The following is a 25,085-nucleotide window of genomic DNA, read 5'->3' on the forward strand; positions in this document are numbered from 1 at the left end:
CCTCTGCACAGGATGAGAAAGTAAGAAGGGAGTCAGGGACTTCCCTGATGGCCCAATTCTTAGGACTTTGTGCTTTCAATTGCCAAGTGCAATTGAAAAGGTTCAGTCCCTGGTCAGGGAACTGAGATCCTGAAAGCCGCGAGGTGTGGCCACCAAAAACAAGAGCAGAGGAGCCAGGCAGGAGTGAGGGAAGGTGTTCCTGGAGCTGCACGAACAGGGAAAACCGTGTGGCGAAGTACAGTTGGAAGCAGTCAGCAAAGTGCAGATGAGACAGGCGTGTGTCGTGGAGAGGGCACCTTTGCAAGGACACCTTCTGTTGCGCTCCCAGTGGTTTAGCCACTGTATGACCTATTGTTTCTTAAAATCTCTTCCAGATCAGGTATTTGGAGCCAATCTTTCTAATCTGTGTCAGAGAGAGAATAGCACAGTGCCAAAATTTGTGAAATTATGCATTGAACATGTCGAGCAATATGGTAAGAGAAAATTTTTTTTAAGTGTTAAGCACACCAGCCCGCTGTTTTGCCATTCAAACCCCTAGGATTTTTGATTTTAAGTTTTGGAACCAGAAGTTCTTTTTAGTTGTAAGTTGTCAAGAAAAGCATGTTTTGCAAAAAAAAAAGAAAAATTTACTCTTTTGTACTATTTCAAACTAAGACCTTTGCAGTCATCTGTTGAATGTTCAGTACTTAGGGCTGATTAAGGATATGGTATTCCTTGAAGCCATTTGGAGTTGACATTTGCTTAAAGTGAAAGTGGTGATTGTGAAACAGTGTTTATTAAGAAATGATTGGACAGTATTGGAGATGGTGTTTACTTACCAAGAGAAAGTTTCCTCTGTTTATAATAAAAATGAGATGACCTTCCAAAACTGCTAAGTCAACTATAAAGTGTCCAAATAGACAAATCCTCTTTATATCATTTCTTGTAAAAGAAGACTTAAATTAATTTCTGTTTTGGTTAATTTTAGCATGTTATTTATTAGTGTTATTTATACTAGCTTTTAAAATAACAGTATCTTGACTGCAGTCACATTAACTTCCATCAGTATGTCATCAAAAAAATCTTGTGTAATAAAAATGTTTGCATAAAATGTAATTACTGCTGCTTACAGATCTCTTGTCTGATCTTTATCAGCCTAACAATAGAGAAGCCATGGTCCTTGCCTTTACTGGAAGTTAAATGAATAATAAGCACATTAGATAATGTTAATATGTGCATCATCATTTATTGAATATTTGAACTTTGAGGGATTTCATTGTGTGAATTTCAAGTGATTCTATTTTACATAATAAATAACAGAAATTAATAGCTATCTCAAATGATCAGTTCTTCTTATAGAACCATCATTTTAGTTGCTGGCTTGTATTAAGTTTATTGGGCTTCTCTGGTGGCTCAGATGGTAAAGAATCTGCCTGCAGTGCAGGAGACCCAGGTTTGATTCCTGGGTTGGGAAGATCCTCTGGAGAAGGGAATGGCTACCCACTCCAGTATTCTTGCCTGGAGAATTCCATGGACAGAGGAGCCTCGTGGGTTACAGTCAATCTATGGGGGTCCCAAACAGTAGGACATGACTGAGCGAGTAACACTTCACTTCATATTAAGTTTATTATAAACACTGACTCTTGAGTCCTTTGGACTGCAAGGAGATCAAGCCAGTCGGTCCTAAAGGAAATCAACCCTAAATATTCATTGGAGGGACTAATGTTGAAGCTCCAATACTTTGGCCACCTGATGCGAAGAGCTACTTGTTGGAAAAGACTGTAATTGCTGGGAAGGGTTGAGGGCAGCAGTAGAAGAGGAAGGCAGCAGAAGATGAGGTGGTTAGGTAGCATCACCGACTCAATGGACATGAATTTGGGCAAATTCTGGGATGGCAACCCACTCCAGTACTTTTGCCTGGAAAATCCCATGAACGGAGGAGCCTGGTGGGCTGCAGTCCATGGGGTCGCTAAGAGTCGGACATGACTGAGCGACTTCACTTTCACTTTTCACTTTCATGCATTGGAGAAGGAAATGGCAACTCACTCCAGTGTTCTTGCCTGGAGAATCCCAGGGACGGGGGAGCTTGGTGGGCTGCTGTCTGTGGGGTCATACAGAGTCGGACATGACTGAAGCGACTTAGCAGCAGCAGCAGCAGTGAAGGACAGGGAAGGCTGATGTGTTGTTGCAGTCCATGGGGTCATAAAGAGTTGGATTCAACTTAGCAACTGAACAACAGCAATAATTTGACAAACATTTTTTAGAGGGTGCCTTAATACGTACATTTATACTATCAAATGATATACAAAGAAATGGGTAGGCTGATTTTATCTACCAGCTTTCTTTACTGTTTGATTTATCCTCAAGTGTTTGCTGAAGTTTATCATAAATTGTTAGTATTTCAAGGTTGAGATGACTTCTGTGAGGTCCACAGTCTGCATGATAAGGTAGATTTGTTGCTGTTTACCAAACAATTCAGAGTGAATCTCCACCCCTCTTTCCCTGCCAAGTAGCTATAAAAAGCTGTTGAGAGGAAAAGAGAAATTTTATTTTAGGCTAAATGTTAATAAATAAGAATTCTAAGAAGTGAAAGCATCTGTAGAGGAGGCCAACAAGAACTTCAATCTGAATTATTGTCATTTGTCTCTTAGGGCTGGATGTTGATGGGATTTACAGAGTTAGTGGCAACCTAGCAGTGATCCAGAAGCTGAGGTTTGCAGTCAATCACGGTGAGGTCATATTCCCTGTTGTTATATACAGAAGAATCACTCATACTGTTAGAATTGGTTTAAAATAATTTCCAAGAATTTCTTATTCCTTCTGTTTTACAGATGAGAAATTGGACTTGAAGGATAGTAAATGGGAAGATATTCATGTCATCACTGGAGCCCTCAAAATGTTTTTTCGAGAATTACCGGAACCTCTCTTTACGTTTAATCATTTTAATGATTTTGTTAATGCAATTAGTAAGTACGTAGTTGCACTCAGTTTTCCCCACAGATGATGAAAACCCTCTGTACATACAGGTTAAGCTACTGCAATTCCTTTCGGTCTTACTTGAAACAAATTTTTTTCAGAATCGCTTCACTCCAGAAATTTTAAATATGACCACCAGGTGTCACTGCGTAACACCAAATACCAAGTTCCAAAGCCCTGTCACCGCTTTCAGTTTCTTGCAGACTCTCCATTCGTTGTCTTTTTTTCAGAACAAGAACCACGACAGCGTGTCTCTGCTGTGAAGGACCTGATCAAACAGTTGCCAAAGCCAAATCAGGACACAATGCAGATTCTGTTCAGACATCTCAAAAGGTAAGAGTCTCACGGCAGGAGAGAAGGAGTTATTGGGGAAAAAGAAGGTCAGAGAAGTGCACAGGTATGATATGTGGTGTGGGACCCCCGGGGCCAGGCGACCAGACCCAGGTTCAGAGCCCAGCTGTGCTGTTCTGCTGTTTTTGTAACATAAGAAAGATAATGTCTCTGAACCCCAGTTCCTTGTAGGTAACATGGTTTGGTATAAAGAATACATTAAAGTTAATTTTATATGTGAAACTTTTACTGATATATAATGCCTAGCATATTGTGAGTGTTCAGAAATAGTTGCTCAAGTTAATTATTATGGAGATGAGATTGGTTATTAAGTGAGGACTATTCAGTTACCTTAAAGTCGGGGTAATTAGGTCTAAATTACCGTATAGTTACTTTAAAACTTCTGATGGGAAGAAGACCAGTTTACTAAAGTAAGTGTTCACAGCGTGAGATTTTTTTTTAATAGCAAAAATGAGTAAAATTCAAAGTTTATTCTCTGTGCTCTAATGAGATTTCCCCGTCACTTCAGTGGGGGAATCATTGTTACCTGAATTGTAGCAGGTGTTCAATTATACCTGTCACCTAAGTTTATCCAAAAGAAAACTTTCCATATTATTCAGACTGAATTCTGTTTGGTTAAGTAGTTTATATGTACCTTAGGGAAATGAGCATTATTTCTCTTTGCTCAATGTAAACTGTTTATAACAACACTGAAGAGTTTCCCCCATTTTAAAATTTTCTCTTTTAACAATTTTATTTTCCTCTTAGAGTTATAGAAAATGGAGAAAAAAACCGAATGACCTATCAGAGCATAGCGATTGTTTTTGGTCCCACTCTGCTCAAGCCAGAGAAGGAGACTGGTAACATAGCGGTCCATACTGTCTACCAGAATCAGATCGTAGAATTAATTCTTCTTGAGATAAACTCCATCTTTGGACGCTGACAGTTACTGAAGACAACCTGTGGAATAGAAGCTGGATTTCATCAGATTCCAGATCCTTGTACCTGACGTATCTTATGTTTGGACCAAGCAGTGACTCTTTGATTTTGCACTTTTCTGAGGGATCAGAAGGGAACGGAAGAGTCCAGAGGTGTGTTAAGCCCTCATATTTGCTGCTTTGTTGCAAGTTGATAAACCTGTGTGTACCTTTGAATTAATTTTATCCTGAATGTTTGCATTTCACACTCTGAATTTCAGTTAAAAAAAAAAAATCAAAACTTGTGATTCTAACCAGTCATATACACTGGATAATTTGGTAAGAATACATTTTTTTTTCTCCTTAAACTGGATAATGTAGAATTTCTTCTCATGATTTGATAGGTTCATTACTTGATAGAACAAGGCTTACAATCAGTTATTTTGAAAACGCTCCTGGGCATTTAAAACAAAGTGAAGTATGTCTGTTTCGAAACCTGTGTATTTCTTTTCCAGGGTTTCTGCATGCAGTGGCAGTCTGAGTGCTAGGACTCATTACAACCCAGACACCATCCCTTGATGAGGGCTGGCTGTCTTCACTGTGTAACACAGCAGCACACTAATAGTACTTAAAACACTGTGATATACTAGAGTTGAATTTAGCATAAAGCCAGTTCAGGGTATTTTGGGGCTGTCTATACTACACTGACTTGTAGCTAACAATCCTAATTCTCTCTAGTGCCATATTGAGTTCTTGGTATGACCCTGTGGAGAAACCAACTTTCTTTGATGTAAGTTCAGGCTGAAGACTGTCCTTTAGCTTATGTATATAATTGTGTTGTATAGTCTCAGAGTACATTCTAACCCTTTGTTTCTAATCATGATACTGGTAATTCTTCTCCATGAATATTAGGTTTCCTCCAGAAACAGGCTGTTATTTGAGGAGGTTAACTGTGTGCACTTTTAGATTTTAATTACATTTACAGCAAATCACTGTAATGCAAATGGTACTGGAAAAATGCTGAATAGACTTGCTAAATGGTAAATGCACTACAAGAGGAACCTTTTAGATTATTTAATATGTACAGAATACATTAGAAAAAATTTATTACAGAATTCTAACTCTGCAGTATGAATAGTGGAAACCCATATGTAAATTAGATAGAAGTCAGATCGAAAACGACATTGCTAAATCTGCGAATTTCTTTTTACATTACTAATGACTAATGTAGATCAGTTTGTATAATAAAACAGGGTTTGGAAGGTTTTGTTACAGAGAGCATGGTCTGCTGAAGATTTTTTTAAAATGTATTTTTCTAGATTAACTGCTGTAAATGAAATGTCTAATCCGAATAAAGAAAACTATAAGAGGTTTAGAGATTTTTTTCCATTGGAAATGTGCATTTTGGTTTTTAATTTCATTTTGTTTTTGCATTTACTGGCACACTTTTTATAATACCTCATTTTTAAAAAAAATCAAGTGAATCTGACATTTCCTGTGGCAAATACGTCTCCCTCATGTCACGCCTTTTCTGCTCCCCACCTCACTAGTGCCCTCTCCATCCCTCCGTGCCCCCACCCCCTCCACTCTGTTTCTTCATCAGTATCTGAAAGTGAATGATTAGTAACCAAGACTCTTTTTCTTAGGATCACATTTACAATTTGCAGATTCGCTTTCTTGGGAACAGATATTTTTTGTATGACCTAAAAACCTCTCGCCTGAGTTTTGTGGTAAAAGTATTGTTTGTGGTTGTGATCTTATTAAATTGATAACAAACTAAGCTATTTGACAGCAGTGGGAAAGCAGATTGTTTGGGCAGGGAGAAAAATCCCCCAGATAAGAATGTTTATATTTGCCTAAAGATGTCCATAACCATATACAGTATGCCCTAGGCCTGGCCTGTGTAGTGATTGTATGCCAGGAAAACAATTAGATGCAAATCAGTGATGTTCTTTCTCTTGGTAGTTACAACATATCAAAGAATAAAATTGTCCTGTGTTTCTTGTTTCAAAGTACACGTGTGTATGTGAAGTCTTAAATGTTTTAATAGTCCACGGCTAATCAGCTTATTGTAATATTGTATGTACAATGAGATCAATGTCTTGTGTTTTCATCCTCTGTGAATTAAAAGTTCTCACTTGTTTTGTCATAACAAAACCAGTAATTTTTCCTGTCTTGATAGCTTGATTTTTAGTAGAAAATATATTAAAGGCTGAAATAAATTGTCAGTGAAATTTCATTTACTAATAAGACTTTCCTTCAGAGTGTCATTTAAAAAACAATAGTTGGAAATGGAAAGAAAAAAGTATATTTAGGTATGTTGTTCTATTTCACTACAACAAAATACTATTTAAATTTTATTGCCATAAGAAATTTTGCCTTTTACTTTAGAAAAAGTTAATTAAGAAAAAAAGCAGTGTTACCTTTTAGGTAGAGGCAAACCTATAGATATTTTTTTTCTTATGTGAAAAGCACAAATGGAATAATTCGGCCACTTTGGGCATAGACAGTTGTGTTAATATATGCATACACACGTATATGTGTGTGTATATTGTTCAGTTGCTAAGTCCTGTCCAGTGTTTTGCCACCCAGTGGACTGCATCACGCCAGGCTCCTCTGTTCATGGGGTTTCCTGGGCAAGAATACTGGAGTGGGTTGCCGTTTCCTTCTGCTGGGATCTTCCTGACCCAGGAATCAAACCCGTGTGTCATACATTGGCAGATGGATTCTTTGCCATTGAGCCACCAGGGAAGCCCGAATGTGTCATTGCTTACATACAAATGAAAACTCATCATTAATAATAGTGGTAGATACCTGGAGACCTTTGTACTATTTTAATTTTATCCCATGGTTCTTTATAAACCTGTAATATTAAATATTAAGATAGCAGTGAGAGGGAAAAAAGGTTATTCTATAATTGTGCCCCGAGATTTCTTTCTCAGTTCATGAGAGAGGCTTCTGATTAAATGTTTACACATGCCGTTTTTCACAACACTGATCTCTCCAGCATCTTTGAGCATTTAGAAGAAATACACAGAGGAACCTACAACATGCCTATTTAGTGAGAAAGAAATCAGAATAGTCAGATGATGGGTATCATCTTCTCATTGGTCTTATAAAAGTCAACTACTCCAATATTGCATCCATAATGGGTAGAAAATAAGATTTTATTAAGTTTCCTGGTCTCTCAACTCCAGCCGTCTAATCGCTAGTGCATGCCTAGTTTGAGACTGAGGTGTTTTAATTAGTGAGTTCAGCGTGTTTGTTACAGTCCCTGAGGTGGGGCATCATTTCTGTTTTTGTTTTTAAACGGTATTCCAGTATAACTAATACAATCATGTTACCTGCAACTTCAGTTTGAAACCAAAAAAGAAAAAGGCAAAGGGGCTGCAAAACAAGATCAGTAGCCTTACAATGATGGTGATTAGAATCTCTTGAAAATTCACAAGCCCGGAGCCCAGGCACTGCGAAGTCAGCCCTAGGCCTTGGCAGAGAACAGGACGTCCAGAATGCTAATAAGACCTTCTGTAGCTACGGAAGGCAGGGAGTTCTCCTGAAGAATCTCAATTAGGCTTCTCAACTGAGATTTTGTGGACCAGGGGTGGCTGTAAGTGTATTCAGCTGGATTGAGCTTTTTTCAGATTAGCCTTATGTGACTGTGGCACTTAAATGAATTCTTTCATTTCCTTCATTGCTTCCCTTCTCCTGCAGGAAAAAAAAAAAACAACACCAAAATGCAAAAAAGCACTTTCATGATACTCATAAACAGAGCACATCGAGAACAAGGTAACTGTTTAATGCACCACCACAATATGAGTCCAGAAAAGTTTGGTTTCTTAATTTTTCTCATCAACCTGCTCTTCCCTTCATTTTACTTCCTCTCCCAGTGTTTTCAGAAGAACAGCCTTTGGTAAAGATTTTAACCGGGAGCCAGATCTTCTAGGTAGTTTTTTGTTTTGTTTTGTTTGCTTGCTTGTTTTTGCTTTTAATATTTTAAAAAATTTGTTTGGCTCTGCAGGGGTCTTAGTTGCTGCATGTGGGAACTTTTAATTGAGGCATGTGGAATCTTAGTTCCCTAGCCAGGGATCGAATCCATGCTCCATGAAGTGGAAGTATGGATCTCAGCCTCTGGACCGCCAGGGAATTCCCTAGGTAGTTCTAATTGTTGTGGCTCACAGGGCAAGTAGCAGTGAAACCTGCAAGTTGTGAACCCTGTGATGTTGATGAAACCTGTACTGACATCAGAAGGAGATGTGGCGCTGTGGGAACTATCAACAAGGCCTATGCGTAAGTAGAAGTCAGAACAGCTGTCAGGTCAGGGTCATGACTAGTGGAGACTCAGCCTGGTGTTCAGGGCCTCCTGCTGGACATTCTGAGAGGTTGTTTATATATTTGGTCAAGAGAAATGGGTATCTTAACACTTAAGTAAAACTGATCGATGGATCAAGCAGGACAGACCTACTGGGACCTCACAGTCACAGTTTTAGGTTATGGAGGCCCAGAAGGATGAGCCTAAGGGAAGAAACATTTTAATTAGTTACGTTATTTCTGTTTAAACTTTGTGATGCATTTAGGTAAAGCATATTCTGGCATGTTCACATATTGTTTGATGAAGAAACAGCTTGTCTACCTGTTGTGGGCATCTGTTTTCAAGGTAAGTTCATCTTTATTTATGGGACATATTGAAACTTCTCTTTTATGTGTTACGTGCATTCTGGTGACTGTGCACGCGGCCTGTCTCAGCAGTTGCTGTTTGCCTTGGACTGTCAGATGAATGGCTGCTCACACAGGCTGTACTGGGGCTTCCTGAGGCCCTTGTGTCCACGGCATCCAGATTTCCTAGAGCAGGTAGACTTGAATCAAGGGCCTCTGTGGAAGCCAGCACAACTGTGTGGTCCCCCCTTTATAGATGGCAGGGTCCCAGTATTTTTAGTTCTGTGTTTCCCTGAATTCAACACTCACGTTGGAAACCGGATCAGACGTGTCATTCCTGACACCTGGCTGCACCTTTCGACGCCCTCTGATTATGGCTCTGCCTCCTGACCTGTTACATCAGCCAAATTGATTCTGAGCATGGCCAGTACCAACAGCTGAACCTTCTTACCCGTCTAACCACTCTTGGAAGCAGCTGGAGCATATTCAGTTGGCGTCAGTGTTCCACAAAGCCAGCGTCAGATGATATGAAATCATTTTTTCAGATAACAGGCAGCTCTGAAACATCTCCCACTGCATAGGAGATTGGGAAGACACTAAACAGTCTCTAAGATCCCATTTATTCATTCAACAAATTCATTGACTTTGTTTAATAAATATGAATATGTTTTGTTAACACAGAGCTTTAACCTTTGGGGATATGCTGGTGAACGAAACAGAGTCCCTGCTTTTGTGTTTATGTTTTTGAGATTGGTATTATGACAATTGGTGTATATTTAGTTCTGACGTAAAACCCTTACTGAGTAGGTGAACTGAAATGGTTAGTCTCAGTAGTTTTATTATAAATTATGAATATGCCTTCCAGTCAGCTGCTAGTGTTGTGGTCAGGCCAGCTTGCTGAGATTGAGCTGAGATTTATTGCTATGGGATTGGGTAGATTGAGTTGAGAATGACATATATAATTTGAGTACTTGTTGAGTTGAAGTTAGGCAAGTTTGTCAGATAAATACAGGAAATATTGATGGCTTTGATGAAGCATCGTTTCAGTGGATGAGGCCTGGTTTTAAACAGCAGATGGATCATCATGGTGGGAAGCAATAAAATGTGGAGTGGAACATTAGCTAAAGTTTCAGAAAAATCGTGGATTTAAGAACGTTGTTAGCAGTCACATGAGTAATCCGTGTCATACCTCCTGTGTGAAGAAGACACATGGAAAGGATTCTGGGAAGATGCTGGTTACAGCATAGTTTTTCAGTTCTCACAATAAAACAGCATAATGACAACAGCAAAACTAGGTAACATACCCTCACAACCCCCAAAAGACGAGCGACTGTGGATAAAGCTCCACCAGCTCCAGGATCTGCAAGGATACGGTGTCTGTGAGAGGAGCAGGAAAGAGACCATAGGGTAGCATCTGACAGACCCGAGGACAGGAGGACTGCAGTATAACCACCAGGACTGGAGGGGCTGAGTCTCTCTCTGCTAGGAATTCTCAAAACTAACTTGTTAGAGGTCCCTTTCAGGGCAAGGCCTCTCATTGAAGAAGGGTTGCTGGGAGTGGAATCAAAATTGGGCAGGATAGGGACAGTGGATCAACAAGATTGTCTACATCAGGGTGCACAGGGGAGATGGAGCCAAGAAGTCCCAGAAATCAAACTGCCGTGGTTTTTTTTTTTTTTTTTTCTTTAGTGAATAACTTTATTATCTAGGGTCAAAGGTGAGGTACAGGCTCAGCACTCTTCAGGACATGGGTTGGTGGAGGGGGTCTGCAGCTTTTTCCTCTCTGACTCAGCCTCTGTGAGTTTGATGGTGGAGGAGGGAGACAGGACCATCCTGAGCTCAGCGGCTGCTGGTGTTGAACTGCAGGTAACATTGAGCTATACGTTGATTGGTGTAGATTACTGAATTCAGATAATTCTGCTGAGCTTTTTGCTCCTCAGCCAGCTGCTGGTTGAAGGAGCCTGCTGCTGCTGCTAAGTCTCTTCAGTCTGACTCTGTGCGACCCTATAGACGGCAGCCTACCAGGCTAGCCCCCTCCAAAATTCAGCATGCAGCTCCTTCCCCTGCTCTTCCATAATGTTTAACACAATTCAGAAACAACACCAGAATGAATCTGATAAGGTAATGAACCTTTCTTGAATCCTTAGTCCAAAAGTTCAGGAAGATTACTTTTACCTTAAAATGAGCAAAATAATAGCATCAAAGCCAACTCTCATATGAAATTATGAGAAGAAAAAGAATTAGTATAGTAGCATCCCTATGGAAATGGAAGCATTCCAGAAACACATGCCCATAAAGAAAACTGTAATCTTTTATTTCAAAATGAACTCAAGGTTTTTAAGGAATAGTATTAGACATGAAAGAACAACATCAAATCAGAATTACAGGAACTAAGATGACAGAACTCAGGACAGAAAATGTTTTGAAATTGTAAATAGAAACAACAGCAGATAAAACATAATGCCTTAGAAGATGTGAAAAAAATGTTAAAAGTGACAGTGGAGATAGATAAGGTCAAATACAGAATCAATAGGAGTTCATACGAAAACCAAGGTCAAGTAAAAGACATTAATATTTCAGGAGTACTTTCCTTAAGTTAAAGAAATTAGAACACACCAAATAACATTAATATAGCTAACATAAAACTAATATCAGTATAATATAACCATCAAGACATTTAATGGAATTACTGGACTGTAAGGAAAAGCAAATCTTTGGGGCATCTGTTTGAAATGACACGTGACTTGTAAAGGAAATTACTAGATTATCAGAATTTTCAACTAACGCATTATACCAGATGCAAATAGAAGCAATGTGTTTAAGATTCTCACGGAAAGAGTTAGTCAAGGGATTTTTCTATCCAACTTTGAAGTAGAAAAGGCAGACATTGTCATCTGCATTTAAGAATTCAAGACTCTTCTCATGATCCCATCTTTTAGGATCAATTACAGAAGTTTAGATTAGTTTCAGGCTACCAAAATGTCTCAGAAACATCAGTGTAAGGACTAGTTGTGTATTAAACATTTAACTGCTCATAGAAATAAGACTCAGCAAGGACCAACAGGAGGGTATATAGTCCTTAATGACTACATACACCCTGCAAGTGAAAATTTAATGCCACTGTTACAGAGAATGAGAAGAAAGTATGCCAAAGTTGTTAATGTTTTCAGTTATCGTGTTGGTGAAATAATCAGCTTTTTTCGTAACATCTGATCTCTTGTCCTCAGTTCCTAAAAATTCTTCACAGCCATAAACACGGGATGGTGTTTCTTCCCCTCCTTTTGTCTTGTCTCTAGTAGTTTTCAGTATTTCACTTCTCTTACTATAGCTATTAGCTGTATATTCTTTTACTATTCTTTCATGATTACCAGAATCTGTTACAGATGAAGGGCTAATCTCCCTAATATTTAAAGATCTGTTAGAAGGTAAGAAGGAAAAGACCAGTAATCCAGGAGAAAAATGAATAAAGGAGTAAAGACAAGAGCAGCGATGAAGTGATGTGTTTCATGGATGCTGAACCAGCAAGTGGAAGGTGAACGAGAAATGACACGTTCCTCCCTTTTGTTTCATTCGTCCCCACACTGCAGGTGCTCTGTTTTCTGTACACTGAAGCTCTTGCTATAGCTTTATTATTATTATTATTCCTCCCTCCCTTCTCATATCAGCCCTCAGCATATCTGTGGTAAACAGAGCTAGGATGGACCTTATTAAGCCTTAGAAACTGCCTTTTCCCTCTTTTGGCATTGCTCTTGAAATTATTATCTTTCTGCTTCTAAGAAGACATTATCTTGAAACTTTTCTTGGATCCTCAGCTACTTTGTTTGGTAGCTGGTCATAAGGGCCACAAATGGTAAAATTAGGAACATTGAAATTACATGTGAAGAGCAAGGAATCTAAACTTGTTTTCAAAGTTGTATTCCATCTCACTGTTTTTTCAGAACAGAGCATTGGGAAGAAGAATTTCTCCTTATGACAGGGATGTTTGTGTGTGAAGCTCATCTCAAACAATTCAACAACTTTTGAAAACTCAATTTCTGAAAAGTCTGATAGGCAGGGGGAACCTGCCATCATTTCTGGAGGAGTTTATACCTGGGCTTAGGGCACCAGCGTAAGTGTGACATTTATTTATGTCACATATTGATGTAAGGTTTTTAACAATATTGTCCTCTGTTGCTTTGGGATGTGATAACCTGCACAGAACTGTCAACTCGTTTAAAAATGACGACATTCTGCATGACATTCAAAAGGGAAAGAGAGAAGCAGCTCTCATTTAGTGGGTATGGAAGTTATTTGTGTGGAGAATGTCCTGTTTCCCTTCATTTCACCTAAACAGAGTGATAAACCTGCATGGTTTTCCAGCTGTCACCGCGGTCATCAATAAAAGGCACACGGACTCTCCAAGTGGCTGAGTCTGCCTGAAATTGTAATAGTACAATTTTATTAGCCAAACTGCTTAAAGTTTTTCTCTTAGAGAATGATTATATTTTACTGAGAATAATTGTGCTGCCAGGTAATGGAAAATAAACATTAAACACTGATACTATCGGCCTCTTGACTTGTCTAATTTTCCTGGTTCGTAATGCATTGTGGCTAGACTGATGAAATCAAACAGTTAATGGTAAATTACCTGTCAGCTTGATTTGTCTACTCTGTTCATTATCTTTGGTGAAAATACGGATGAGACGAATGTCTGTGTGTGTGGTGTTTTAATTTCCTTGAGCTTCGAGTAGGAGTTGGAAATGTTTCTTTGCAGAAAGTAAACTTAGTATTTAAAATAGCTACCCACTCACAACCTGGTTAGACATTCAAAACAATTATCAAGCTCTTACTATTTTGACTTTTTAGGGGGTATATTTTGTTTAGAGTAATTAATCTTAGGGTCCTAGAAAACAAGAGTGGAACCTCTTCTGGTTGTCACTTCAAAAAATTTGTTTTTCAGTTTTATTTTTTTCTGGTTAATTTTTTTCAATTAATATTTATTTTTGGTTGCAAGTGGGCTTTCTCTATTTGTGGTGAGCCAGGGCTACTCGTCATTGTGGTGCAAATTATATGCAAAGAACATCATGCAAAATGCCAGGCTGGGTAAAGCACAAGCTGGAATCAAGATTGCCGGGAGAAATATCAGTAACCTTAGATGTGCAGATGACATCACCGTTATTGCAGAAAGCAAAGGGGAACTAAAGAACCTCTTGATGAAAGTAAAAGAGGAGAGTGAAAAAGCTGGCTTAAAACTCAGCATTCAAAAAATGAAGATCATGGCATCCAGTCCCATCAGTTCAGGTCAAATAGATGTGGAAACAGTGACAGACCTTCTTGGACTCCAAAATCACCTGGACAGTGACTGCAGCCATGAAATTAAAAGACGCTTGCTCCTTGGAAGAAAAGTTATGACAAACCTAGACAGCATATTAAAAAGCAGAGACATCACTTTGCCAACAAAGGTCTGTACAGTCAAAGCTGTGGGTTTTCCTGTAGTCATGTATGGATCTGAGAGTTGCACCATAAAGCTGAGCACCAAAGAATTGTTTTGAACTGTGGTATTGGAGAAGACTCTTAGATCAGTCAGTCTTAAAGGAAACCAACCCTGAATATTCATTGGAAGGACTGGTACTGAAGCTGAAACTCCAATACTTTGGCCACCTGATGTGAAAAGCTGACTCATTGGAAAAGACCCTGATGCTGGGAAAGATTGAGGGCAGGAGAAGAGGATGACAGAGGATGAGCTAGTTGGATAGCATCACCAACTCAATGGACCTGAGTTTGAGCAAGCTCTAGGAGGTGGTGAGGACAGGGAAGCCTGGCGTGCTGCAGTCCATGGGGCGGCAGAGAGTCTGACAAGACTGAGTGAACAGCAGCAAAGCGCTGCTTTATTGCGGTGGTTTCTCTTGTTGTTGGGCTTCAGGAGTTGTGGCACACAGGCTCAGTGGTTGCAGCTCACAGGCCTTGAGCACCGGTTCACAAGTTGTGGTACGTGGGTGTAGTTGCTCCGAGGCACGTGGGATCTTCCTGGACCAGGGATTGAACCTGTGTCTTCTGCATTGGCAGGTAGATCTTCATCCACTGAGCCACCAGGAAGCCGCTTGCTGTCCCTCTTCATCGCTACTCCCGAGAGTTATTTTAAGGACATACCTGCACACACCACCAGACAGAGCACTGAACACAGAGGGTCTTTCTGCTCCTTCTGTGACTGACATTGAAAACAGCTTGCCATAAACACAGGAAGGCCTTCCAAAGAGCAGAATGGAAACTGTATATCTATTCCAAAGTGGACTAAGTGTGGTTCTATTCAAACACTTAGGAAACAGTGCTTTTGGATCTGGAGACAGGAGCAAAAATTTAAAGCTGGATTTTGTCTTAGGTTGAAAGATCACTTTTAAAAACACATTTCTAGATTGAAAGAGAGCTTCCTTTAGTGTCTCTCACTGCATGATCTTATAGACACTTGAGGGCTGTTTGAACCTCACACCAGGGAGTGGAGGGCAGGGTAAGGAACATGAACTGAAGCAGATTTTGGTGACATGAGGCAAGTGGCCCCTTCACTGGAGTCAGGGAGATGCTGGCACAGTGGCGGAATTGGGATGCTCTGCAGAACTGGGTTTCCCCAGGAGAACCGGGTCCTTGCTCAGCTGCCCTTATACTAGGGTATACGGTACTCTGCATTCCAAACTTCTAGTGAGTTTGGGAAGGACATAGAAAGCAGTGACCCTCGACATTCCCTCCTGGATTCTAGACGGCCAGCAGCTGGTCGGTTCCAGGGTAGTGCTGGGTGAGGTGCACCCTGGGAAGATCAGGAGAATATGGGCACTGGGGTCAGAGAGACCTGAGTTCCAATCTCGTATTTCTCAGCTGGAGTTGAAGCAAATTTCTTGAACTTTTAAGGACTTCAATTTCTTTAAATGTGAAATTCAGACAATTATACCTTCAGTTCTAGGACAAGGATTAAATGAGAGTGTCTTGGAAGCACCTTGCGTAGTACCTGGTTTATAGTAAGCACCTGATCATTTGTGTGTGTGTGTGTGTGTGCGTGTGTATGTGCATGCTCTTCAGTTGTGTCCAGCTCTGCAACTCTACGGACTGTAGCCGCCAGGCTCCTCTGTCCATGGGATTCTCCAGGCCAGAGTACTGGAGGCGGTTGCCATGCTCTCCTCCAGGGGATCTATCTGTCTATCTATCTATATATTTGGTTACACCTCGTGGCACACAGGATCTTAGTTCCCCCACCATCTATGGAACCCATGTCCCCTGCAGTGGAAGTATAGAGTCCTCACCACTGGACTGTCAGAAGTACCATACATTGATTTTATTTGGTCCTTTTAAGAGCCCTGGGAATTGTGATGTTTAACAGACATTTTTGCAGTTTCAGATGGCACTTTTAAAATAAAATTCTCTCCTAATGATAGCTCGAGCCCAGCCACTCGATGGGAGAAGCAGCAGGACCTGTAGGATCTTATTTGCAATTGACACTCTATATTGTAATTTTGTTCTTGGTTATTTTTCAATTTTCGTTTTGTTTCACTGTAAAGGAAAGATGCTACTCAGTTTTAAATGTTAAAAGGGTACAAGTTGCTTTGTTACAAAAACTAAATTTCAGCAAGATCAGTGGCTAACAAAGGGCACAGAACAAGAGGCAAGATTGAGACAAACTCCAAGTCTTCTAAGCTGTTCGTTCAAAAACAGTTTCGGGTCCTTCCAATGTATGAGATGCTGGGATTATGATGAATGTTACCAGATATGTTTCCTGCTGTCCGGGTGTTTATTGTCTAGTGAGGGATAGAGATGTTACTCAAATCATCCTACTAATAAATGTATAATTCAAAACCGGCGATTTAAGTGCTCTGAAAGCCAGGAACTGGGTTTATAAAAGGGTAATTACAGAAGGGCCTGGGTTAGTTTTGGGGTCAGAGCAAGCTTCCCTGAGGAAATGCCTCTGGGGCTGAGGTCAAAAGGATGAGAAGGTTTAGCTGGTTGCACAGAGGATGTCCAGTCCATGCGGGGCTGGGACAGGAGAGAGGAGGTGGGGGGCTCCCAGGAAGTGGCAAGAAGGCAGAGCTGTGGACAGAAGAGGGACAGGAGGCAGGGGGTGGAGGGGGTGATGGGGAGGGGGTCACAGTAGTGAGTGGCTGCCAGCATCCGTTAGCCTGTGCCGAGCGGCAGGTGGGTGCGTCTGGGACCACCTGGCACCGCAGGCTTGGCTCGAGTTTCCCTGGGAATCTAGGCTGCAAGGCCTTCCTGCGTTTATGTGCAAGTCTAGCTGCAAGCTGTGCGCTTGCCTTGCCTTGTCAGCTGCCAAGGTCATTGTCACAGGTGCTGCTGTGCTGTGTATGCTTCTGGGCAGAGACAAAGTGTAGCCCCAAGGGCGGGCATCCCTGCAGGCAGGGCCTCCTGTTGGGCGCCTATCACAGTGGTGCTTGTGGGGGCAGGCCTTTGTTCCTGTTTCTTTGCCCAAAGAGGCTGTTAAAGCTAAAACCCATCAGTCTGCCCATTTTGATGACGGTTGAGCGGCTGAGATGCTCAAATGTTCTGTTACCTCTCTCGTTGGTCAGCTTCATGGTGTTTCTGTTGTCTCCAGGATTTAATTGTTTCTCCAGTGGACAGTGTGATCTGGAAATCCGGCGTTCTCCTACAGGAATCAGAAGTTCACCCAACACTCTTGCTTGCCGCTTCTCCCAGCCTCTGGAGGCCTGAAGCAAACCTGGGAGTGAAGTGGGTTTTTCTGCTGAGGAATTAAGTAACTGAAGAATTGCTTTTAATGGTAGTAAAATATACATACATGAAATTGATGATTTTAAGTATACAGTTCAGTGGCACTAAGTATATTCATTCAGAAATCTAAAATCATAGCATCCAGTTCCATCACTTCATGGCAAATAGATGGGGAAACAGTGGAAACAGTGGCTGACTATTTTTTGGGGCTCCAAAATCGCTGCAGATGGTGATTGCAGCCATGAAGCTAAAAGACGCTTACTCCTTGGAGGGAAAGTTATGACCAACCTTGACAGCATGTTAAAAAGCAGAGACATTACTTTGTCAACAAAGGTCCATCTAGTCAAGGCTATGGTTTTTCCAGTAGTCATGTATGGATGTGAGATTTGGACCATAAAGAAAGCTGAGCATTGAATGATTGATGCTTTTAAACTGTGGTGTTGGAGAGGACTCTTGAGAGTCCCTTGGACTGCAAGGAGATTGAACCAGTCCATCCTAAAGGAGGTCAGTCCTGGGTGTTCATTGGAAGGACTGATGTTGAAGCTGAAACTCCAATACTTTGGTCACCTGATGCAAAGAGCTGACTCACTGGAAAAGACCCTGATGCTAGGAAAGATTGAGGGCAGGAGGAGAAGGGGATGACAGAGGATGAGATGGTTGGATGGCATCACTAAATGGACTTGAGTTTGAGTGAACTCTGGGAGTTGGTGATGGACAGGGAGGCCTGATGTGCTGCTGTTGGGGTCACAAAGAGTCGGACATGACTGAGCATCTGAAATGAACTGAAGTATATTCACAAGGTTGTGCAACCATCATCACTATTCATTTCCAGAAGTTTTTCATCATCCCGAATAGAAACTCTGTCCCCATGAAACACTGACTCCCTGTTCCCCCTTCCCCAGTCCCTAGTAACCCCTCATCTCCTTCCTGCCTCTGTGAATGTCATTGCTCTCAGCACCGCATGTGAATGGAATCATACGATGTTTGTCCTTTTGTGAATGGCTTATTTCATTTAGCATAACATTCTCAAGATTCATCTGTGTTGTGGGATGTGTCAGAATTTACTTCCCTTTTACAGCTGAATAGTATTCCACTGGATATACACCATCTGTTGTTTATTCCCTCACCCACTGACGGACACTTGGATTGTGTCCTCCTTTTGGCTGTTGTGAATAATGCTGCTGTGAACATGAGGGCACAGGTATCTGTTTGAGTCCTTGCCTTCAATTTTGGGCACATGCCTGGGAGTGGGTCATAAAGTAATTCTATGTTAACTTTTTGAGGAACTGATTAAAAAATCGAAGTATAGTTGATTTATAATACTGTGTTAATTCCAGGTGTACAGCAGAATGGTTACACACACATATATATTTAATACATGTCTATATCTATAGTCTTTTAAACAATTCTTAGGTTAAATATTAATACAAGATATTGAATATAGTTCCTTGTGCTATACAGTAGGCCCTTATTAGTTATCTATTTTATATATGGTATGCATATTAACCCCAAGCTTCCAATTTATCATTCCCTTCTCCCCTTTGGTAACCATAAGTGTGTTTTCTGTATCTGTGAGTCTGTCTCTGGTTTGTAAATAAGCTCAGTGCTGTTCTTTCAGATTTCCACATGTGAGTGATATCACGTGATATTTGTGTCTGACTGACTTCTCTTCGTATGATCGTCTCTAGGTCCATCCATGATGCTGCAGATGGCATCATTCCATTCTTTTGTGTGGCTGAGTAGTATTCCATTGTTTCTATGTACCACGTCTTCTTTATTCACTCATGTGTTGATGGCCATTTTGGTTCTTTCCAGGTCTTTTTTTGTTTATTGTAGATCTAATCATGTATTTGTTTTTTTCTTCTTCTTTTGGCTGCACTGCGTGGCTTGTGGGATCTTACGTCCCTGACTGTGGATTGAACCCAGCCTTGGCAGTGAAGGCATGGAGTCCTAACCACTGAAGCGCCAGGGAATTCGGATCATGTATTTCTTGAAGTCAGTTTTTGTGACATGAACTTTATGCCCTAGGCCCCTCCCGGCACAAGTCCTCAAATATGATCCTCTCTACGACAGTGTCCTGCCTGTGTGCTCCTGCAACCCCGACCCTGGCACTGTGACCACACAGACAAGACTTAGGTGCATCTCCTGGGGGTTCTGGCAGGGCAAGGTCTGTGTCTACCAGATACGGGTTCTGGCCAGCTGAATCAATTGTTTGATGGTTGTTTCCCTTTCAGTGACTGTGGCCTTGGAACATGACTTCTGAGAACTGTTTCCCTATTAATTAGACTTATTGCAGGTATAGCCTGGTCTGAATGCTCTGAGCTCAGCCCTGCCCTGACTCTGGCCTGGGGGACACAGCAGCCTTGGATCTGCCCTAGCTCCTAAGGGTGCACGTAGAGGGTGCAGCAGGGTGCCTGTGCCAGGCACCTCTTGGTGGCTGGGGCTGGGAGCTTGCCTGGGCCAGCCCTCTGGGCTTAGTGCTGTTCCAGGCTCCTGGGAGCACAAGGGCTTGTGCCATCTCTCTAGAGGCCAGATTTTAAAACATGGACCAGTCTTTTCTTTATTCCCATTAGGAGATTTCCCCATTTAGAAAACAATGTTAAAATACACATAACATACAATCTACCATTTTAACCCTTTGTATTAAATAAATGTCAGTTCAGTGGTAGCACACTCTTAGTGTCGTGCAACTTTCCCATCCATTTTAGAAAGATCTGTATTTGTGTTCAAAAGAGGTTTTGCTTTTCTAAAAGCAAAGAGTTTTACCTGAGGGAGGTGGGTGCCCCCCAGCATGTGTGGTTCTCCTGAATTCGCAGAGTTACAATCAAGTCCACACAGCCAGGCTGGCCCTGGGCTGGTGAAGAGACCACGTGGACCAAGAATGGGGCCTCTCCCCGGGCTCCTGTCACCCCATCCTGCCTCTCCTTCTCCTCCACCCCCCGCTTTGTTTGCACAGTATTGGAAGTCGATGTTCACCCCCTCCCAAGGCTTCAACATCTTTGAGAGGCTACACGAACACTGCTGCTTTGTGAACAGCAGTGGTTAATTCCCGCCTTTGTCTGCAGGAGGTGATGGGGTAGGGGGTGGGGACAACACTAAAGAGCTGGAGCAGAAGGCTTTCTTATTTTTACCAATCACTAATTAAAGCTAGAAGCCTGTTAGCTTTTGTTTCAGCGTCACTGTTTCCGAGCACAAGTGCCATTTTGGGAATGCAAACTAGTACAGCCACTATGGAGAACAGTGTGGAGATTCCTTAAAAAATTGCAAATAGAACTACCTTATGACCCAACAATCCCACTGCTGGGCATACACACCGAGGAAACCAGAATTGAAAGAGACACATGTACCCCAATGTTCATCGCAGCACTGTTTATAATAGCCAGGACATGGAAACAACCTAGATGTCCATCAGCAGATGAATGGATAAGAAAGCTGTGGTACATATACACAATGGAGTATTACTCAGCCGTTAAAAAGAATTCATTTGAATCAGTTCTGATGAGATGGATGAAACTGGAGCCGATTATACAGAGTGAAGTAAGCCAGAAAGAAAAACACCAATACAGTATACTAACACATATATATGGAATTTAGGAAGATGGCAACGACGACCCTGTATGCAAGACAGGGAAAGAGACACAGATGTGTATAACGGACTTTTGGACTCAGAGGGAGAGGGAGAGGGTGGGATGATTTGGGAGAATGACATTCTAACATGTATACTATCATGTGAATTGAATCGCCAGTCTATGTCTGACGCAGGATGCAGCATGCTTGGGGCTGGTGCATGGGGATGACCCAGAAAGATGTTATGGGGAGGGAGGTGGGAGGGGGGTTCATGTTTGGGAATGCAAGTAAGAATTAAAGATTTTAAAATTTAAAAAATAAAAAACTAAAAAAAAAAAAAAAAAAGAAAGCAAGCAGCCCCAAAGCGGAGCCTTGTTGCCTCAGGCTACTGAGGAGCCTGGGTCCTGCCCTGAGCTTCACCCTTAACCTTGGGCATGTCTGTGATATCTCTGCAGCTCAGGTCTCCTCATCCACAAAGTGCAGGAGGTGGGCTCCATGCCTGCTGGGATCTCTCTCCCCGCTCGGAGGTGCTAGGACCATCTTCCTTCCCGCCTTCAGCGGGAGTCTCTGCCCAGTCAGGATAGGAGGAGCTGGAAGGATCAGAAGGAACTAACTCTGCACCGACTTTGCAGAAGAGATCAACGTGGTTCTCGGGGAGAGCACCTTGGAGCTGCGTAGACGCAGGAGCGGAAGCAAATCCTGCCAAGGGACCAGCATCTCCTCAGCGACTACAGGATTGTCTGCTGTGGACTGGGCAGCACTGACCCATGTCGGCCACCCTAGGGGTTCTGTTACCGAACCAAATGTAAGTTCACTTGCCCTCAGAGCAGCAAAGCCAGCTTACTGACACCGAGCTGCGATGGAGGAAGTTACAGCATTTATTACAGACGCCAAACAAGGAGCAACTCATGATTAAAAGACCTAAATCCCCTGATGATTTTCAGGGGAGCGTTTTTATAGGCCACATTTGTGGGGAGAGCTGAAGGATGCATGACTTTCTTCTGATTGGTTGATGGTGCAGGGTGATGTTGCAGGAATCTCAATTGTCAACTTCTGATTCCAACCAGTCTGGGGTCTAGTGCTTGTGGTCAGCATGTGGTCAGCATTCTCCACCTGGGGGGCAGGGTGTCCTTGGTTCCTAAAGAAAAAGTCAGAGATACCCACTAGATCGCTCTGCCTATCCCCGAAGGAGGAACTAGGACACTGTTTTATTTTTGGCCACACCACACATGGCATGAAGGATCTTAGTTTCCCAACCAGAGATCAGATCTGAGCCCCCTGCAGTGGAGTGTTAATCACTGGACTACCAGGGAATTCTGAACTAGGACTGTTTTATTCCTGAACCAGTGTCATTATTCTTTCTTAACTGCATTTTCTTTGTTTCTGTGTTCCCTAGCTTCCCTAGCTAGCAACTGCTTAAGTCTGGCCTGGTGGCATAGTGGTAAAGAATCTGCCTGCCAATGCACAAGAGACGCAGGTTCGATCCCTGAGTCAGGAAGATCCCCTGGAGGAGGAAATGGCAACCACTCCAGTATTCTTGCTGGGAAAACCCATGGACAGAGGAGCCTAGGGGGCCACAGTCCATGGGGCCACCAAGAGTCAGATGCGAGCGTGTGATCGTGCACACACACACACACACACACACACACACACACACACACACACACAGTTTGCTCTTTGGAACTCAGGCAGGACCTAGGAGACTAAAGCCTTTTTCTACAAACAAGAAACGGGCTTTTGTGCCAGGAGGGCCACACAGGGCCCTTCTTGGTTTCAGTCCCCTCTTTCCTTTGACACACTTCCATCTTGAGAAGGGGTAGAGGGCAGGAAAGGGAATAAAGTTTTGGATAGAGTAATCACAAACTCGGCAGAGGAACTGGGTTTAAGGGAACCTGGTTTTGGTTCAGAGCACTGGGATTCTCCTGGGGGAATTAGGGAGTTTAGGGATTCCTGAGGTTCTTTCCCTAACTCTGCCCTCAGGGCCCTGTTCTCAGTCATGGAGGACAGCCACTGACCCCTTCTTTGTTTTTCTTCTCCTCTTTTCCCAGGCAGGAGGCTTGCAGGAGCCTTCCTGAGATGTGGGCCCACTGTTGATTTATGAGAACGCCCCCCCTGTGTGTACCAGGTGGCATCCCTTAGCGGGATCTGTCACCTTCCGTAGTTGGCCACGTGGCCGGGGCCAGGCAGCGGGCAAGAGTGGCTGCCTCCTGGCCTCTGTGCTCTCACCCGCCTAGAAGCAGGGGCCCCTCTCCTCCCCTGGGATGAGGGCTGATGGCCCTGCCCCCCAAGTGCTCGCCCTGCGCACAGTTTATGAGAGTGACGGTGAGCAAAGGTCCTTCATAAACACAGAGATGTGGGTGGTAGCATTAGCTCTTAAACATCGTAATCGGCTCTGCTGGTGGCCTCTTCAGCTTGCCTGGGGCTTTCCTTCCCCCCTATAAAATAGGAGGTCAGAGCTGGTGAGAGAGGAGCACATGTGGGCTCTGGCGCCTCAAACTAAAGTACCTCCCCAACCCCGGCTGGTGAGAATCTGTGTCCTCTTCAACACACGCCTGGACATGTGCTCATACAGACACACTAATACATGCACACTCATGCACACACATTGAACATGCACGCACACACTCACACGTGGACATGAACTCATCCACACATGCATGCACACACACACTGGGCATTTGCACACACTCACACAAGCACACACGCCCTCACATGCATCTCAGTGGGCTGAGCTGGGGGCCCAGGAAGCTGCAACACGGGCTCACTGCAGACTCAGCTATATTCCATCCAGATTGTGGCTGCCCCCCATCCCAGCCGCCCTTCTGTCGAATCTCAGTTCTGTCCCCTCCACTTTGTCCTCCACCATCTCAGAGAACAGCTGGTACGGTTTGGGAAAGCTTGGTCCAGGACGTTTGCGGGGCTGGGGAGTGAAGTCCTAATGAGTGGGAGGGACTGTGTCTGGGAGCCTGTGCCCACTGCTGCCTCGGGGGCCACATGCCAGCCAGCTGGTCTGCCCTGTCCTAGGTGGGTACCATAGTGGACCTTGGGACAGAGTTCACGACAGGGCTCCAAGGGACCTGCTGACTGGTCAGACTGCTCAGTGCTGTCTCCAGGATGGACTGAAGGGTCCCCAGACACACTCCCGGGCTCACAGGTCCGGCTTCCCACTTTCAGTCTGCGAGATGTCGGTCAATTTATTTATTCAACTTCTCTGAGCCTGTTTCCTCATCTGTAAGACTGAAGATGAAAGAGCTGACCATCCCAGGGCTGTTGATGGGATTAAAGACAGCACGTGTGCAAACGGTCCGTGGTCTGGGGCTCGGTACACGGCAGGTGCAAGAAATCACATCTTCAACTTCTTCTCTCTCCGGTCTGAGGCATAGATCCAGGTACAGGATGCACCTGTTGGCCCCACACGCTGCCGCGCCCAGCACTGGTTGAGCAGCCGAGCTGGTGGGAACCTCATCTTTCAGATGAGCGTCTGTGAGGGAGGAAGCCCAGGCCCTGTGGGGTGAAGCTGACTCAGGACCCCCGGCTCATCCCCTCCGGCCAGGGACAGGCAGTCAGTCCCAGGTCACCCCAGGGATCTGTGCTGAGCTCCTGCCGGGCCTGGGCGGCCTCCCAAAGTAGAAGTCAGAACGAAGGCTGGGTGCCCCCATTAGCTGTTCCAGATCAGCCTGGGCCTGAGGCCAAAGGAACCCCCGCGTTGCTGGGCGGGGTGGGGGAGGGGAGGAGGGGCTTGTGTTGGGGGCGGGGAGAGATGTGCGTGGGGGACGGGGAGAGGCGTGTGCGGGGGACCTGGGGGACGAGGCCCGTGTCAAATGGAGGCCGCGGTACCCGGACGGAAGGCTGAGCAGGCCCGGGGCAGCAGGGAGTGCGGTCCGCAGCCTTGGACCACCGGCTTCCTGTTTCTGATGCCTCACCTCTGTGTCACTTGGGAAGACTACTCTCTTCGGACCC

The 25,085-nt window shown here is 43.3% G+C and overlaps 1 protein-coding gene across 39 annotated transcripts in view; it reads left to right on the forward strand.

Annotated features, from left to right (window-relative positions):
- ARHGAP12 (Rho GTPase activating protein 12) overlaps positions 1-6,449 on the forward strand; it is a 117,217-nt gene extending 110,768 nt beyond the window's left edge. For 35 of the 39 annotated variants that reach the window (XM_060397396.1, XM_060397400.1, XM_060397397.1 and 32 more), the window contains 5 exons: positions 375-473; positions 2,631-2,708; positions 2,811-2,945; positions 3,186-3,288; positions 4,054-6,449. In XM_060397396.1, coding sequence (XP_060253379.1) covers positions 375-473; positions 2,631-2,708; positions 2,811-2,945; positions 3,186-3,288; positions 4,054-4,228 — 590 coding nt within the window. In that variant the 3' untranslated portion in view covers positions 4,229-6,449. The remainder of the gene's footprint in view (positions 1-374; positions 474-2,630; positions 2,709-2,810; positions 2,946-3,185; positions 3,289-4,053) is intronic. The other 4 variants (XM_060397416.1, XM_060397401.1, XM_060397415.1 and 1 more) reach the window with 1 other exon arrangement.
- The last annotated feature ends 18,636 nt before the right edge of the window (positions 6,450-25,085 follow it).

Source organism: Ovis aries, chromosome 13 (assembly GCF_016772045.2).
Source record: "Ovis aries strain OAR_USU_Benz2616 breed Rambouillet chromosome 13, ARS-UI_Ramb_v3.0, whole genome shotgun sequence".
In the NCBI taxonomy this organism is placed as follows: domain Eukaryota; kingdom Metazoa; phylum Chordata; class Mammalia; order Artiodactyla; family Bovidae; genus Ovis; species Ovis aries.